Below are 18461 nucleotides of genomic sequence, written 5' to 3' on the forward strand. Positions count from 1 at the left end.
ACGAAGTAAGAAGTGGTTCCAGCCCCATGGCATCGGGCAGTCAGATACCAGGACTTCAAATTGAACAGCAGAAAAAAACAGCGCAGATGACTGAATCCACAGCTACGCCTACACTCAGACGTACGGGAAGGATAAGGAAAAAACCAGTCTTCTTTCCAAATTAAGTCTGAGGGAGTGATGTAATAACACCATTAAATAATTTGTTGGCAACAGTGTTTGCCTTTTTAGATTGTCATTAATTTTACTGTCATCTAATTATATTTAGTGACTTCCTTTCTAACCTTAAACCCGAGCTTACCTCTTTGCTTTTTCCTGAATTATAAATTATATTATTAATTGAAATAAATCTTTGTGATCATAAAAGTATTAAACCATTTCTTTTAATCACAACAGTGCACCTTTAACATCTTCAAAATATTTTAAGACCAATGAACGTGGACGTCTCATACAGGTTTCAACACAATTGTTTTTTTTATTATACGGTATAAAGTGTTCTTTGTTCTTACGAATTGTAGCCTCCTTTGGTGTATAGCTGTAGTGAGCAATTGGTTTAGCAATATGTTGATTAGTTAAAAATTGTGTTACAACTTAGTCGGCTCGAGCAACACCACGATTATGTATTAGATATTGTGGATATTTTTTATCGGGATTTTTCGATTTATTCCATTCGTGTACCCAATATTCATTAATGGGCATAGGAACACACATTGCATTCGATGAAACATGTGTATAATAATTTTTGGCTATTTGTTCAGCCATTTCTTTTAATGTTCTTTTAATCACAACATTTGGCGACGAGGAAAAGAACGAACCCCACGAGTATGGACGCTACAACTCTCGAAATTATACTCAAGAGGCTTCAGGACTCCAATCAAGAATTCCTCAAGAGCGTCTTGGAGCAAAAACCTGTAAAACAATCATTCATTTCTTCTTTCAAATCCTTCGACAAATCTAAAGAAACGTGGGCCACGTATCTTCTTCAGCTGGAACAACACTTTATTGCAAACAACGTAATTGAAGACGACACAAAGCGAGCTTGTTTGCTTAGCTGGATTGGCGGCAACTCTCTGGACTTACTTCAAAAATTTTATGGGGAAAAGGTTGCGCAAGTATCTTTCGGTCAATTAATTGAAAAACTCACTAATCATTTTGAAAAAAAGCCTCACATGCTTGCATCTAGATTCAAATTCTATAGGACGTTCATGCAACCTAACCAAACTTATTCGGATTGGGTTGCAGAATTGCGTGGAACAGCCAAAGAATGCATGTTTGTCTGTGAAAAAGCAGGATGTGGAGAATCATACGTAGACTCGAAGATTAGGGATATGATTATCCTATATACTCCACATGATAAGGTTCGGTCAACTGCTCTACAAAAAGAAAACCCAACACTGGAAGAGGTTATTCAAATTGCACAACTCTACGAGGAAACTATGAAAACATGCAGTGAGCTTAAGGGTGAGCAGAAAAGTGAAGCAGAGGTGAATGCTGTGCACCGATCAACACATCAACGATCAAGAGGTAAGCGGGTAGGTAACTATTGTACTGGGAGTAAGAATGTAGTTAGACAAAGTAATAAGTCGTGCCCAGGATGCGACATCTCTCATCAACGATCTGAGTGCTTCCATTATAAAAAAAAATCGATCTGTAAGAAATGTAAAAGAGTCGGGCACATTGCAGCCGTATGCATGTCATCAAAAGTCCCAAATTCAACTCATCATAATCGATCATCCCAGTCAAACAATCGGAAACCAGAGGTCTCAAAGTGGCAGAGCAAAAATCATGAAACTATAAATCAGATAAAACCCTTTGAAACCGTAAGTACTGTTGATCTATTTGATTCACTTGTGTCACAAATCGAAGTCAATCATAGTAGCCCTATACATTCAGATAAGCTATTCGTAGATGTAAGCGTCAATGAGAAAATTCTTAAGTTCCAAATAGATACAGGTGCGTCGTGTTCACTTATTGGTCTTGAAGGTTTGAAGCAACTGAACAATCCCTTGTGTTTACCCACAACAAAGATTTTAAAAACATACGGTGGTAACATCTTACCATTGAAAGGCACGATATTAGTCGACGTAGCCTTAGCGTCATATCATAAAAGTTTGAGTTTAACAGTCGTTGACAGTCCCAGTGCAACCAACATCCTAGGCATGGATTGGTTTCAAAAACTGGAATTCGGCATACAAATGCCAAAGAACATGAACGAGTGCAGTTCTTCAACCCCTCAATGTTTCAAAGTAGACCAAAAATCTCTTAAGGCAGATCTCGAAGCTCTTAAAATTAAATTTCAGTCCACATTCTCATCCGAACTAGGACTCTGTTCCACGTATAAGGCTAACATAGTATTAAAACCAAATGCTCAACCAAAGTTTTACAAACCCTACAATCTACCATTCGCACTTTATGAAGACGTCCGCACTGAAATTAACCGATTTGTATCCCAGAATATCCTCAAGCCAGTGAACTCGAGTGAATGGGCCGCACCAATTGTGGTAGTAAAAAAACAGAATGGCAAGATAAGAATTTGTGCTGATTTTAAAGTCACTGTAAATCCACAAATTGAAGTTGATCGATATCCGATACCACGAATCGAGGAGTTGTTTCACAAACTAAGCGGTGGCCAGTTATTCACTAAAATTGATCTGAGTGACGCTTATCTTCAGATAGAACTCACAGAGTCTTCAAAAAAGCTGATGGTTATAAACACTCCTTTTGGCCTTTTCCAATTTGAACGATTGCCATTCGGAATTGCGAGTGCACCTGGCATCTTTCAAAGAATCATGGAAGGTGTAGTAGCTGGTATACCTGGATGCGCAGTATACCTCGATGATGTCATTGTCACTGGTAAGAATAATGAAGAACACCGAAATAATGTCGAAACACTCTTAAACAGGCTCGCCGCACATAACCTCAAATGTAGACAAGAAAAGTGTCACCTTGCGCAAGACAAATTAGAGTATGTAGGCCACGAAATCGATGCAAAAGGTATTAGACCAACTGAAAAAAGAATAGAAGCAATAAAGTTAATGCCAGAACCAAAAAACATAACGGAATTAGAATCATTTATTGGCAAAATAAATTATTACAACAAGTTTATTCAAAATTTTTCGTCAAAGGCCTCAGCCTTGAATCAACTTAGACGACACGACAAGAAATTCGTGTGGGGAACAGAACAAAGTACAGCTTTTAATTTATTGAAGAACGATATCATCAATGCGGTTCAATTAATTCACTTCGACGAAAATGTTCCTCTCGTGTTAGCAACTGATGCGTCAAAAACGGGAATAGGAGCTGTTCTTTCACACCGCTATCCAGACGGCACAGAAAAGCCAATTTCTTTCGCATCGAAAACCTTGAACGAGCATCAGGCAAAATACTCTCAAATTGAAAGAGAAGCCTTATCAATTATCTTCGGCGTTACGAGATACCATCAGTACCTCTATGGCAGACAGTTCATTTTGCTCACCGATCATCAAGCACTTGTCACTCTTTTCCACCCATCAAAAAAACTACCAGTTATGACTCTTCATCGGCTTCAACGTTGGGCAATTATTCTCCAGGCCTATAGTTATACGATTCACTACCGCAACACAAAGAATCATGCAAATGCTGACGTCTTATCACGCCTACCCATGGGAGATGACATTGAATTTGATAACAGAGAGAAAAAAATGTTTACAGTTGACATTAAAACATTACATTACATTCAAAACGGATGGCCACAGAAGCTATCTAAATCACAGGTAAATTTAATTCCATATTTTCATCGAAAGTTTGCTCTTTCTCTGCAGAGTGGAGTATTGCTTCTGCAAACAGAGCATACCCGCGTCGTCATACCGAAATCGCTCGAAGACCAGGTTCTCAAAATGCTTCACGAGGGTCATTGGGGCCAAACTCGTATGAAACAACTAGCGCGCAGGTATATATGGTTCCCGAACATTGATCAAGCGATTAAAAATTGTTCAGAAGCTTGTTCAAACTGTGGTCTACATGCAAGTCAACCGAAGCAACAATATTCATCCTGGCCTGCGGCAGCTGGACCGTGGGAAAGAATCCACATCGATTTCGCAGGTCCTTTTTTCTCTCGAATGTGGCTAATTGTTATAGATTCTTTTTCCAGTTTTCCATTTATTTTTGAGCTGTCATCGACAACAACAGAATCTACAATTTATGCTTTACAAAAAATTTTTGCAATCGAGGGACTGCCAAGCACAATCGTTAGCGACAATGGCCCGCAGTTCTCATCAGCCAAGTTCAAAATGTTCTGCAAGCTAAATTCCATTGAACATGTGAGAACAGCACCATTTCACCCAGCGTCAAACGGTTTAGCTGAACGCGCTGTCCGGACATTCAAGGAATCTTTCAAAAAAATAATGCAGGAGGAGAATGACCGAGAGAAGGCTTTATACAAATATCTCATCACATATCGAGCGACACCAATCCAATCATCAAAAAAATCACCATCGGAACTCTTGCACGGCCGCCAGCCTCGCACCATATTTTCGGCCATGTTTCCAGAAAATCACCAAAGTTAGCATCAGTGTACTAAATTTGAAATCGGCCAAAAAGTGTACGCAAGATCTTATATCAGAGGTAATCGTTGGATCGCTGGACTGATAACCAAGGTAGTCGGTCGGATGATGTTCATCGTACAAACATCTAGAGGCAACGTCAAACGTCACCAAAATCAACTGCGGGCACGAAAAAATACAGAAAACGAAGACGACGTTAACACTGACGATCTCGACATCGATTTGCATTTGCGTACAGACTCATTATCGTCACCCGACAGCTCTTCATACAGCGATGTTCGATTAGACAACGAAGTAAGAAGTGGTTCCAGCCCCATGGCATCGGGCAGTCAGATACCAGGACTTCAAATTGAACAGCAGAAAAAAACAGCGCAGATGACTGAATCCACAGCTACGCCTACACTCAGACGTACGGGAAGGATAAGGAAAAAACCAGTCTTCTTTCCAAATTAAGTCTGAGGGAGTGATGTAATAACACCATTAAATAATTTGTTGGCAACAGTGTTTGCCTTTTTAGATTGTCATTAATTTTACTGTCATCTAATTATATTTAGTGACTTCCTTTCTAACCTTAAACCCGAGCTTACCTCTTTGCTTTTTCCTGAATTATAAATTATATTATTAATTGAAATAAATCTTTGTGATCATAAAAGTATTAAACCATTTCTTTTAATCACAACAGTGCACCTTTAACATCTTCAAAATATTTTAAGACCAATGAACGTGGACGTCTCATACAGGTTTCAACACAATTGTTTTTTTTATTATACGGTATAAAGTGTTCTTTGTTCTTACGAATTGTAGCCTCCTTTGGTGTATAGCTGTAGTGAGCAATTGGTTTAGCAATATGTTGATTAGTTAAAAATTGTGTTACAACTTAGTCGGCTCGAGCAACACCACGATTATGTATTAGATATTGTGGATATTTTTTATCGGGATTTTTCGATTTATTCCATTCGTGTACCCAATATTCATTAATGGGCATAGGAACACACATTGCATTCGATGAAACATGTGTATAATAATTTTTGGCTATTTGTTCAGCCGATATATTCTTTACACTAGTAGGTGACATTGGATCCGTAGTGGCGCTCTCATATTTTTTATTCGAACCATAAAATTGAATATTTGTACCATGAGCCACTAATCCTATGGGAACATATTCTGAGGTTCCACTGCCACTGACCGTTGTACCAACATCAAATGCAGTCCTTGTGCCCAACGGTGTCACTGTACAGCTGACCTGTAGTACTTTAGATCCGGCTGGCAATGAGTCCCATTCGGCATGTGATAAATAGAATGGCAGAAAATCAACCGGTATCAATGCCAACGGTGTAGAAATTGCATCATAAGTCATCTTATTGACCTCTTTAACTCGATAGCCATAAGAGTATAAAATTCTTGTTTCGCTAAAATCCAAATTCACCCATTTGGATGGCTGACTTGGATGTATGTATGTTAGATTTCCCTGTATACTGGTCGATGCGGACCCAGAAGATGAAGAGCCTCCTGAACCACTGGCACCATCTCGAAGGCCTGAATTCGGTCCCCTAGAAGTCCCGCTCTCTGCAACATCCATCGGCTCCTGGCCATGATTTCGTTCTTGTGCCATATCAGGTACTTCGTCAACCAAATAATCATCACTAAAATCACCAGCCCGACTATTATCCACTGGTTTGTAGTTAACGTTTCTAGATACTTCTGGATTGTCTGGATAGTCTTCATCACATCGAATTAATTTATTTGGACTTATTTCCTCTTGATCGTCGCCATTTGGTGGACGATTACGTTTATTAGCACCACCACTTAAGCTTATACCATAGGCTTGTTCGTATCTTTGACGTAATTGAGTCCAATAGTGACCGTTTTTATCGTAATGTTTTCTTAATTCTTTTCCTTCACTACTCAATTTATAGTCGTTTATTCGCGGATATTTTTGTTTCAGTCGATTCCATTCACTTTCTAAATGATTTAGTTTTTGTTGCTCCAAATAATCATTTCAGCAAGAAATATCTCTACCCATTACATTAACATTTTGACCACCAATATTACGAGGATATTGCACTTTGAATACACTCTCAATGCCATATTTTATACCGAGACCGAGAATTCCCACTAAATCAGCAACACTATAAGTCGCTTTGAAGTCTGTCAAAAAACTACTTATTGCTTCACGATCGCTGCCCTTATATCCTCTGGTTTTTCTGCTAACGCATACTCCAAATCGTGAATATAGGCTATAAAATCTGTACTATTTACTATTGGCGCGTGCTCACTCAAACCATTGCCCGGCCCCAAATAATTATACCCCGGCCATGTTGCCATGTTCACTAACGTGCAGCTCGCGCAAAAGCGCGTAGAGCAAATTGCATTTGTTGTTTAGATTTCCGTGTCGTCGTCGTCGGTAAGAGTGTTATAACGTTTGTTATGTGGAATAACGTCCCGTATTCTTTATAAAATGCTGTATTACCATTTTCTATAAGAAAATATTCACTAATGATGTTTCCTATCTCTTTCTGGATACTGGCTTTATAGAGCGAACGGGAATCACATTGCTAGTTTCTTCCTTTTAGATCACGGTTGTTTACACTATAAGGATAAATTGTTTTTCTCCTATTAGTAAAAACAAGTTTAACTGATAGCTTCAATTTCACTTCGAAAGTTTTTAAGCCTTAATTGTATCTACAAGTGCTTTTTCAGATTTTACTATTTTATTCAGCTGACGCATTACCTTCATTTTGAAAAGATTTCTGTTCCTTATGTCAGCAATAAAGTTCTGCCACTCTGTTGGATGGTGAATCTTAGCTGTTGTGTTCTTTTTTTTCGTTCAATTAAAGAATAGTCGCTATTCACTTAATCGGCTATAAACATGAAATTAACATGCGTGTTCTTATTTTGGACCGGGCAAGACTCGCTATAAGAAATTACATTTTTAACGGAACTTCTTGGTCCATGTGTTTAAAAATACAACAGGCCATCTCATTTTCACCTCCCGTTGCCATTCCTTCATGCCACATATAACATTAAGCTTGATCGTTATAGAAATTGTGGACAGTTAAATTATAGATCCATAACTGATGCTTCACTGAACCAAAAATTTATATAAATTTGTTCGTATAACTAGATTGCACAATTTACTTACATATAACATTTATAAAATAATAATATCACAGATACAACAAGTATTTAGAAGGAAAAGCTACATGAAAAACCTTCATTTAATTTTAAAATAAGTATATTTCCGTAAGAAGAGAGGAGAGAGAAATGGGTTGGTATGTATCACAAAAAAGATGTTGTTTACATAACAGATAATAAAAATAAAAGCATAATTATGTTTGTAGTATATCCGTAATCCGTCCACGAGGTGCCTCCGTCCAGTCATGTAAAATAAGTGTCATGTTCAATGTGTATATGTCAAACTTCTCCTGTATCAATGAGTGCGTTCAGCAACACAACTGATGATCAATTTACACGTACTATTCAGTCCTAGTTTACACGGACAAATATGTTTATGTTATAGTTCTAAATAATAAGATATCATTGTGTGAATTTAACACAATCTAGTAAATCTACTACAATGTTTATCACAGTTATGTACATATATAAATAATTTTAAATATATAAATAAATAACAAAAATAAATAATTAAACAAATAAATAAACAAATAAATAAACAAATAAATAAGTAACAAAAATAAATAATTAAACAAATAACAAAAATATATAATTAACAATAAGTAAACAGATAAAAAGATAAATAAATAAATAAATAAGTAGATAAATAAGTAAATAAATAAATAAATAAATAAATACAAAAAAAAATTAATAAACAAACAATAAACAAGTGAATAGAAAAATTACAACGCATTAATTAGATAATAATATTAATATTAAGGTTTTGTCAGAGCAACTGCACAATATTTTATATCGATCATATAATTTTGAGATTCCAAATGCAACTTTTTCAATTTTTGCTTCTTGGTGCAGATCCTCAGTAGAATAATGCCAGGGATGATTGAGCATCATTTTTAAAATGTTATTTTGCATAATTTGCAGCCTTTTCATATGACTTTTAGCACATGTTCCCCATACAGGAGAACCATATAGCATTATACTTTGAAATATGACTTTGTATAATAACAATTTGTTTTCAACACTCAATTTGGATCTACGATTTATAAATGGATATAGAGTTTTTATCGCCATATTAAGTTTATTTAGTGTTTCTTGAATATGCAAACTAAATGTCAACGTTTTGTCCAGGTGCACCCCAAGATACTTAGCGCTCGATTTCCGTTCAGTTTGAACCCCATTCAACTGAAGCCTATTGCTTGAAACCAAAACAGGCTTTTCTTTTCCTAGTGAAAAAGAGGGCCTGTGTCTTGGAAGCGTTTAATTTTATTTTCAAATCATTGCAATATGATTGCACTGAGAACAAAGCAGATTGCAGATTTGTTTCGATTAAGGAACCAATTGTAAATGCAGGTATCATCCACGAAAATTGCAGCTTTACAGTTATGGGGTTTCGGAAAATCATATGTGTATATAATATACAATAAGGGGCAAGAACGGATCCTTGAGGTACACCTGCAACAATTTCAATTACATCAGAATACCAATTATTAACGGAGACTTTGAAAGTGCGTTTTGTAAGGAAGGATAAAATCATTTTTACAGGTAGATTGGAAAATTTAAAACAAGAAGTTTGTGAATGAGTCCCTCGTGCCACACGGAGTCAAATGCTTTTTCGACATCAAGAAAGACAATTCCCGTACTTTTTCCAATAGTAAGGTTGTGTTTAATATCTTTCGTTATTCTATCAACCTGTTGGACAGCCTCTGATGTCTCCTAAAACCAAACTATTTCTGTGGCAGGATATCAAACTGTTCCACATGTTGTAATAGTTTGCTTTTTATTAATTTTTCCAAGCACTTACTTAAAGAGCTTAATAAACTAATTGGCCTGTAGGTAGAAGGCAGGCAAGCATTTTTGCTGGGCTTAAAGATTGGGATAACTTTGGCCGTTTTCCAAGTATTTGGAAAGTATCCTATTTTGAAATATGCATTGAAAAGCACAGTTAAAAATTGTATACCTTTTTTAGGAAGATTTTTTAGAAATACATTTTTTAAACCAATAAAACCCTGGTGATTTGGTATTTTTAAGACTTCGTAAGATATCTTTTAGATCATCAGTGGATATAATATCATCAGTAAAATCAATGGTACTAGTATTAAGCCTTTGTATTGATTGCGAAACATTGTTTTCAATATAACTGTTTACAGTTAAATTGCTTGCAACTAAGTGGTTAGCACACAATTCAGTTGCTAAAGCACCTGCTTTTTCTTCGTTTGAAAGCAATACTGTATTACCTATCTTAAAGGATGGAATGTGAACTTTTTTCTTCTTAACAACTTTTATAATATTCCAGAAGGGTTTACTCCCTTTATCTAAGTATTGAAGCTTATGGTTCCAAGATTGATTTCGGAAATCAGAGTTCGTGAAAGCACTCACAGACTCATCAATTTGAATAAAATGTATATTATTAGAACTAATGACCGGTAATGCTTTTAAATCTGTTCCAATTTGTGTTTTTAAAGTCATAGACAATATTAAATGTCTCTACAGGGGTAGAATTAATTCCTATAAGAACGGGAAAGTGATTTGAACTAAGATAATTTACAACGTTGGGTTGGGTAAAAAGCTCGGGCGTGTTAGTTAGGAATAAATCCAGAGTGGTGGGATTAGTTCGATTATTTGGGGAAATGCAGGGCTCGAACATCATTTAATTCTCCTGCTATGACGCTTGCCACATTAGAGACCAATTAAATTGTTAAGTGGTATGTTATTTTCATTAAAAAATTGTTTAATACACTTGTAAATAGTATCCGCATCCGTTTTGAACATTTCAATAAGACCCAAAAAACGATCATGGATGCATTTAGAGATCTTATCTACATACCTTACTACCATAACTAATGATTTTTTTGTTAACAAATCTGTTGTCTCGTCCACTATCAGAGAAAATTTTGTAGTTTAAAGATCCAAAACAATTTTTTTCTTAGCTCTATTGCCCAAAACTTCGGCCAGCTCAGTCGCCTTAGTTCTACCGCATTGTATCGACTTCGCTATTTTTGAATCAGGAAAACATTCTCTTAATAAATTTGGCAAATAGTTCATAAGCTTTTATGTTTAATGTTGAGGAAATAAAACTCTGGTTACAATTCTATAATAATTCAAGTTTTCTTTATTAATTAAAAAATACGTCATACTCTAAGCTGAGGTTGAAGGAGCAAGCCAAGTCTGATCTATATCAAAATGGATGTCCCTCGGATATCTAAGTATTTGGTATAATTTCTAAGTTGTACCAACTTAAATAAATAAAAGGCATTACCATACAATTGGATAAATTTTAGTATAATTCTAAATATTTAAATATACTACATAAGCAAAAATGGTAAATTGTGTGAAATTAAAAAAAACACCAGAGTAAGCTCAGCTAGGCGGACTTGCTCCCGAAACTGTATCTTTTCCTGGTTCATGAACGATTCAATTTGAACTTGGTTTTTTTCTTTTCTAAATTCCGAATATGTGAATCGGTTTTTTGATGTAATGTTAGGTGGCTTGAGTGATTGACCACAAGCTTTACAAAAGCATTTATTATTTTTCATTGTTGCCCATGGAAAAGTTGTTTTCCACTCCTCGCGAAAATTTCGATTTCTTTTTGCAGTTTGCGTTTTTTCTGCATCTTCATTACCCTCTTCAATTTCTTCAATACTTTGCTCTCTATGAAAAATATAGATTTATACTTTATTTCAGTAAACTAGTCAATTACATTTCATTTTAATAAAACTAACCGGCTTATTGAAGGCGATTCATTTAATGTTAAACATGGTAAAGGTGATGAACCCGACTTCAGATGAACCATCCCCGACTTTGCCACTAGAAGAAGTTTGTTTTTCTTTGCTGCAAACATGTTTAAATTTAGTTTCATAATTTTGTGAGTTAATCCGCCATTTACCTGCTTGAAGGCAACTTTATTGTTTTGGATGTGCTGGCCTTCGAAGACGAATCGTCGATTTCTCTTTCAGATTTTCTTTTTTTTCGTATTATAAATCTAACAAACAAATTTTGTTTAGTACTAATTTATAAAAACTTTTACTATTTATTCAATAATATATTTACCTATCCATGTTTTGTTTGCAACAAAATCCAATCGAATGAAAATCAAGAATGTGAAGTTAGTGTCAACACAAAACATGAAAATGGATGAGTTCAGACACTAACAATGAGGATACTGCGTTTACATACACTAATTAATATTATTACTCTCGGTTTAGATGGGCACATTTGTTTGGCACAAATATTTTGGGTAGATTTGACACCATTACAATTTTTTTTGTCAATTATTAAAAATAAAATTATTCTAGAATTTAGAATATTGGAAAAACCTACCAAATTGACTTCAAACCTACCAACCTACCCAAGGTAAAAAAACCTACCCAGTTTGGTAGGATCCTACCCACTCCGGAAACCGTGAGCATTATAACCTTTGTTGTTGTCATTTGAAACATTTTCTACAGCTACACTTTCAGTTGAGTTTGGCACCTTGGACCTCTTGTGTGGCGAAATCGCAGGAAAGTCGTTCATGTCAATTACAAACGATTGATGTTGCCGCTGCTGTGGCATTGTGTGCATTGTTCTTGCAAAAGTCGTCTTGTTGTTGTGATGTGCTTTATTACGCGATGATAATTTATCTCTAATTTTACAAAAACTTTGTTGGCTCATGCAAATACGGTGTTTTGTAAAGTTAAATTGTTCAATACAATTATTGACTTTTCTTACTGTACATAAACAATAAGATTAGGAAGAATCAAGATCCAAGCACTTGAACTTGTTCTTGTGGAGATTCGTAAATAAAAACACCTTGGTATGATTGGTTGTTACTGACGAATGCCTTTATTGTTGACAATTATGTCTCTTTTATACTTAAACTATTCATTACACATAATACAATTTTTATTACAAAGTATCGATTACATATAATTATAATTTCCTTACAAATCAAAATATATACAAATTATGTCAATCAATAACATTTAAATATGTCAGCATTAAAATAAATAAATAAAAATAATAACACAACTCGAAGTTGCGCTGGTCATTGCCTCCTGTTGTGCCATCGCTATAGTAGGTCGTCAATGCGATGAACATACGGTCATTGGCTTTATGCGTTTCCTTAAAATTTGCACATTTGATAGATAAAGAGTCACAATCATTAGTTGCGTGATTTTGGAAACAGTTATCACAATGAGTCTTTACGTGGCAATTTTTTCACCATGACAAAACATTTGGCAATTATAACATTGCGTCATTTTGTTTCGTTGCCTTCGGGCGAAGTCCCATTTAACTTCGGTTCTAAATACTGAACGAAATTGTTTTTTAGTTCATTTAATTTTACTGAACCACACTCAAGGTTGATAAGATAGAAAATATCAATGAAATTATCATACTTTTTTTTAGCAATTTGATACTAAGACATTTAAGACCACGTGACACTAGTTCTTGTTGAAGTTCGTCGACTTTAACTTCATATAAGCCATATAACATAACTTTAAAAGATCTTACTGCTGGCAGATCGTGTGTAAAAAATTGCCAATTTTTTACTTTAAGTGCAGCACAAAGTTAAGCATGTGTATCAATATCTTCACAATTAACTTTGATGCCAATAGACATTCTTTTTATACTGTATAGATCAATTTTAAGTTCACGAAACAAAGCATGGACATTTTCACTAGTTTGATTTTTTTCTAGATTCAGTTGGTGGAACAACAACTTCATCCACTTCGATGTCGATATCAGTATCGGGATGCGGTTTTGCAGAGGTATCCAACGGTTATGCTCTACAGAGCTCAGTTTTTGATTCTTTTTAAGCGAAGACATGGTGTCTTCACCATTTGCAGAATGAGATCTCTTGGAAATTTTGATTGAGTTTTATATACCGCACAGAATGAACAAAAGCGTTTAACGCCTTCAGGTAGCAGATTGGTACATGATTTTCATGAATATGTGCCTGTTTTTCATGCATAAATACATAAACACGAGTATGAACGATTCCTGTGATTTATGATTTATTCATTAAATGTAGGTATTTGATATTCCCAAATCCAATGTTTGTATACCTAAGTTACATGAAATTTTTATATGCAATTGCCATACCATCCATTGCGGTACCATCTCTTTGTAAATGACGAACTGTTGTATTCTGCCTTTTTCTTCGCTTGTTGTTGTTCCAGTTATTGATATTTGTTTGTTTAGTTGTGCCATCTGTCGTAACATCTCGTATTCTCTTGCCATCAGCGCCTTTTCTCCCATCACCAATTCAATCTCCAGGCGCAAATACTCGTTGTTTATCTGTTTTCTTGTCGCTTTTCTCGTGCCGTAAAACAAGGTTTTTTTTTATAGGCGAGAAAAAGACAAAAAAACTTATTCGCTCACAATTTAAATTATTTTTCTTTTAAATAATTCACGCGATGGGTTTTAAATGGATATTCGTATCCCACTTCTGAAAACTATAATGTATTATACGTCTTTACTGCTTTGCTTCCAAATTTCAACTGCACTTTATTGAAACTTTATTCTTAAGTCTAGAGTTAACAATATTTTAAGCAAAGAGGAAAAGAGAATAGTATATAAATATAACAGAAATAACGATCGGTAGGGGAAATTTTATAAAGTAAGAATAACGTTCGGTTTATTGATAGTAAATGAATAATAATGTTACAATAGCCGCGTTTTATTATCACCATGATCTGATCCGGATCAGATCATGATAATAAAACAGCATTGGATCATCATATTTTTTATTATTTAAAGTTTGGTAGCAGTGTCAAATTCTTTCTTTCAAAAGTGACATTTCGAAGCAAAAAAAATATAAACAAATACCCAAAATGGAAGCTTCTGTGGTTGATGTAAGTATTCATTTTAATTTGTATTTCTTTTATCTATTAAAAACTTTTATAATTTGCAGATTTTATTGGACAGTGATGAAAGCGAAGAATCAAACAATTCAATTTTATCCCTATTAAATCTTATCGATGATGATTCAAGTTCCAGTTGTAGCTCTACAACTTCTGAAAATGTTCCTGCAAATCACCAAAGGATTAAAAACTTTTTTGAAATAATTCAAAGCTATTCCGATGGAGACTTTAAAAAACACTTCAGACTTCATAGGTCTACCGTCCACATATTGATAGGTATGCAGTCAGTGAATAATATATTTATGTTTAGAAGCTAATGTATTTAAAATGTATTTCAGATCGGTACAAGCATTTACCACGGTTCAATTCGACACCAAGAAGAGGTCTGCCGAAAACTTCTGCCGAAAAAGAAGTATATATATTTTTGTGGTACATGGCAAATACCAACACTTTTCGCGAAGTGTCTAATTTATTTGGCGTGTCACAGTCCACAGCATGGCATATTATTCAAAGAGTGACAATGTGGCTAATATCCATTGGCCATGAATATGTTAAGTGGCCAAGCAGGGATGAAATTGCTCAAAATATTGCTTTAATGGAGGAAAAAACAAAGATGCCAGGAATTTTGGGTTGCATAGACGGATCCCATATAAAAATTAAGGCCCCGGTTCTGAACAAAGAAAATTATTTTAACAGGAAGCATTATTACAGCATTTTACTTCAAGGTGTTGTTAATGCAAAGAAAAAGTTTATAAATGTCTTTTGTGGAGAACCGGGGAGTTTGCACGACAGCCGACTTCTCCGAAGATCGGATTTATATAGAGTTTCATTCGAAAGGACAGAAGAGCGTTTTCCTTTCAACTCATTCCTGCTTGGTGACTCGGCATATCCATGTCTTGAATGGCTGATTCCACCCTTCAAAGACAATGGGAATATGACAGATTCTCAACGCAGATTCAACGAAATTCATTCTTCTGGGCGAATAGTAATTGAGCATACTTTTGGTTTGCTCAAAACTCGTTTTAGAAGAATACTTCATTTTACGGAGCACACGAATATTAACTCTGTCGTGAACTTAGTGGCATGCGCTTGCATACTACATAACATGTGTGTAGACAACAACGATGAGTTAGAGGAAAGCCATCAGCATGAATCTTTTCCAGAGCTTGATTCTTATTCAGGAACTTCAAGCAGTTCAAGGCGGCAGCAGTTAATGGAAGATTTAATCAATAGACACATAATTTAAAGAATAAAAACTGCTTGTACTCTTTGAATACATTTTTTTATTAATATAAAAACAAATAATTAAAATAAAAGTAAATAGAAACTTAAAACATCACATATCATTGATTTCATTTCATATTTACATACATTAAAAACAAAAAACAAACAAAAAAGTAAGTAGGAACTTAAAACATCACATTTCATATTGAACTAAATAAATATTTACATACATAAAAAAATGTTCAAAATACTTTTACATGGGAATTTTTTGAAATCATTCTTTAAATTGAAAATGGTTGTAAGAAACACTTAGGTGACATAAATTAGAACTCAGAACCGTTTGAACCATCCCAATGAAGAGAGTAGTTATGAAATGACGGTGGGTTGTATGTAACACTTTTAAGAATTTTGTATGATTTTCTATCGAAATTCTTGGAAGTGAACTTTTATATAATTTGTTTGAAATTTAAATTTTTAAAAAACCACAACTACCGACAAAAAAGTAAAGACGTTGGATTGGATTTTATTTTTTATATTTTTTTTATTTGGATTTTAGTAATAAAACTTATCTATCTATCTATCAATAAAAACAAACAAAAAAGTAAGTAGGAACTTAACATCGCATTGCATTTCATAGCTTAAAAAAAGCATCACGTTTACATATGTATGTACATTAAAAAAAAAAAAAAAAACAAAAAAGTAAGTAGGAACTTAACATCACATTTCATAGATTAAAAAAGCATCACGTTTAGATATGTATGTACATTAAAAAAAAAAAAAACAAACAAAAAAGCAAGTAGGAACTTAACATCACATTTCATAGATAAAGAATTTAAAGAAAAGAAAAGTTGCTTGGAGAATTATTTAATAAACTTTGGCATAGTGCAAATGCATATAAAGTTTATGGTTTATTAAATAATTCCCTTAGCAACTTTTCTTTTCTTTCAAAACGAGATTCCTTGGCTCGTTCTGCCTCATCTACTTTTTTCAATTTTTCTTCTGTGTAGGTTCTTAAAATTTCATTTTTTTCGGCAGCCTTTTTCTCTTTCATTAAATAGTATTTTTCTTTTACACTCAATCTGTTTTTTTTGTTAGAAGCTGCTGGGCTGGATGTTGATATGCTTGATTCTATTAAGGAAAAAAGAAGAATTTGTTAACACACATACAACACACATTTATGTTCGAAGCTGTTACCTGCTTGTGGACAAATAATGTTTTGTATTGCAGACTGGGAGTTGGAAGTTGAAGTCAACGCGGCTGATGTTGTTGCGATTGATTCTATAAAAGAAAAAAAGCATTTGATTACACACATAATGTTCAATATGTTTCAAGTTGCTACCTGGTCGTGGAAAACTATTTCTTCCCATTGACAGCCCTTCGGTTGTCTCTTCCCATAGAGTTATGGTGTGGCTGTTTTTCATTATGGGCTTCGAACCAAAAATTTCTTCCATCTGCTCTGCAAAAGGAGCTTTAATAAAAGATTCTCCAGTTCTTTTGTTGTGGTCTATGCTGGATTTGTAGGCCCTCAAGAGGTTTTTTAATTTTGTTTTCAGCATCTCTTCGGTTGTCGTTTGAGTCTGCAAAAAACATTAGAAATGAATATTTATGTATAAATAACGAGTCACATCAAATTTAAAGATTAATATCTACCAAAACTCCAAACGAAGTAAGATCTTCCAAGACATTTCTCATTGCGAACTTTTTGAGTCTGGCACTCTCAAACTCAAAACGCCTCTTCCCGTAAGCATCCAGGAACGCTTTCGTCTCATCTGTAGTCCAGATTCGTTTTGACCTATTAATAAAATTGAACTTGATAAATGTGACACTAAAATAAATTAATTTAGAGATTACTTACGATTTATTTGTATTTTCTCCCATTTCTGCTGCAGCTTTCTCGATTTTGTTTATATTTTTTGACGTTTAAAGCAGGGTTGCCCATAGAACATTTTGCTCAATGATTTTTTTTTGTTCTTTTTTTTTTGGGAAAAGAATGCCCATAAATTATGTCAAATATACATTTTTTTGGACTTAATTATTTGAATTTCACCAATTAATATCAAGTTTTGTTAAAATATCTAATTATTTCATGGATTATATGCCAAATAAATAAATATAAAGCTTCTCACTTTCTATTTAAAAAAATATTTTATTTCAGTCAAATGGAAATGTTTATATGGCAATACAGGTTTTATTTAATTTGTTTGCAATGATACCAACATTTACATGTGAAATCACAATGATAGAGCGCTCCTTGTTGTGAAAAAAAGAATTAAATTTTGGATCTCAAATTGAGATCCAAACACAAAGCAGGATCTTGTGTTGTTGTTGTAATGCATGTAAATCCAAGATCCGGATCAGATCATGGTGATAATAAAACGCGGCTAATATAACAATAGACACTGATAGCATGCGATCTCTTAACATATAGTTATGTCTTTAATTACCCGCTAAGGTAAAAAAAAACCATTTATACTCCCGTCCACTCGGGAGTTTCAAATAAAAACACAACACTAATTTTTTCTTAGTTTTTTAGACTTTTATTTAAACTTTATAAAATGTTTTACTCGGAGACAATTAATTCTTAATTACAGTTTTTAAAGATTAATTTATTGAAGCTTCTGGTCCCTTACCGTGGGTCGGGGGAAACCATAGGCTTATACGAAGTTATGAATGAAATAGACGACTCATCGACTATTACAGGCTTATTTATAACCAACCGATC

The 18461-nt window shown here is 34.4% G+C and overlaps 3 protein-coding genes across 3 annotated transcripts; 2 read left to right on the forward strand and 1 right to left on the reverse strand.

Moving 5' to 3' along the window:
* The first annotated feature begins 821 nt into the window (after positions 1-821).
* Positions 822-4541, forward strand: LOC129950773 (uncharacterized protein K02A2.6-like). Its single transcript, XM_056062720.1, has 2 exons — positions 822-3686; positions 3780-4541. The coding sequence occupies exons 1-2, from the start codon at positions 822-824 to the stop codon at positions 4539-4541; spliced, it is 3627 nt and encodes a 1208-aa protein (XP_055918695.1).
* Positions 4542-14831: 10290 nt separating this feature from the next.
* LOC129950860 (uncharacterized) lies at positions 14832-15761 on the forward strand. The gene has a single exon (XM_056062818.1). The coding sequence runs from the start codon at positions 14832-14834 to the stop codon at positions 15759-15761; it is 930 nt and encodes a 309-aa protein (XP_055918793.1).
* Positions 15762-16548: 787 nt separating this feature from the next.
* On the reverse strand, positions 16549-18120 carry LOC129941522 (uncharacterized). Its single transcript, XM_056050193.1, has 5 exons — positions 17595-18120; positions 17390-17531; positions 17079-17316; positions 16934-17017; positions 16549-16867 (listed from the first exon to the last, which is right to left on the reverse strand). The coding sequence occupies exons 1-5, from the start codon at positions 17615-17617 to the stop codon at positions 16641-16643; spliced, it is 714 nt and encodes a 237-aa protein (XP_055906168.1). The 5' UTR covers positions 17618-18120; the 3' UTR covers positions 16549-16640.
* Positions 18121-18461: the final 341 nt, after the last annotated feature.

The sequence above is a fragment of the Eupeodes corollae genome, chromosome 1 (assembly GCF_945859685.1).
Source record: "Eupeodes corollae chromosome 1, idEupCoro1.1, whole genome shotgun sequence".
Lineage (NCBI taxonomy): Eukaryota > Metazoa > Arthropoda > Insecta > Diptera > Syrphidae > Eupeodes > Eupeodes corollae.

Excerpts from the sequence above, each read along its gene's own strand:
- LOC129950860 (XM_056062818.1), top strand. The coding sequence starts at position 14,832 with ATGTATTTAAAATGTATTTCAGATCGGTACAAGCATTTACCACGGTTC.
- LOC129950773 (XM_056062720.1), top strand. The coding sequence starts at position 822 with ATGGACGCTACAACTCTCGAAATTATACTCAAGAGGCTTCAGGACTCC. Across the intron at positions 3,687-3,779 it reads GAGAGAAAAAAATGTTTACA|TTTGCTCTTTCTCTGCAGAG; the intron begins GTTGACATTAAA and ends TTTCATCGAAAG.
- LOC129941522 (XM_056050193.1), bottom strand. The coding sequence starts at position 17,617 with ATGGGAGAAAATACAAATAAATC. Across the intron at positions 17,317-17,389 it reads TTACTTCGTTTGGAGTTTTG|ACTCAAACGACAACCGAAGA; the intron begins GTAGATATTAAT and ends TGTTTTTTGCAG. Across the intron at positions 17,018-17,078 it reads AAATAGTTTTCCACGACCAG|AATCAATCGCAACAACATCA; the intron begins GTAGCAACTTGA and ends TTTCTTTTATAG.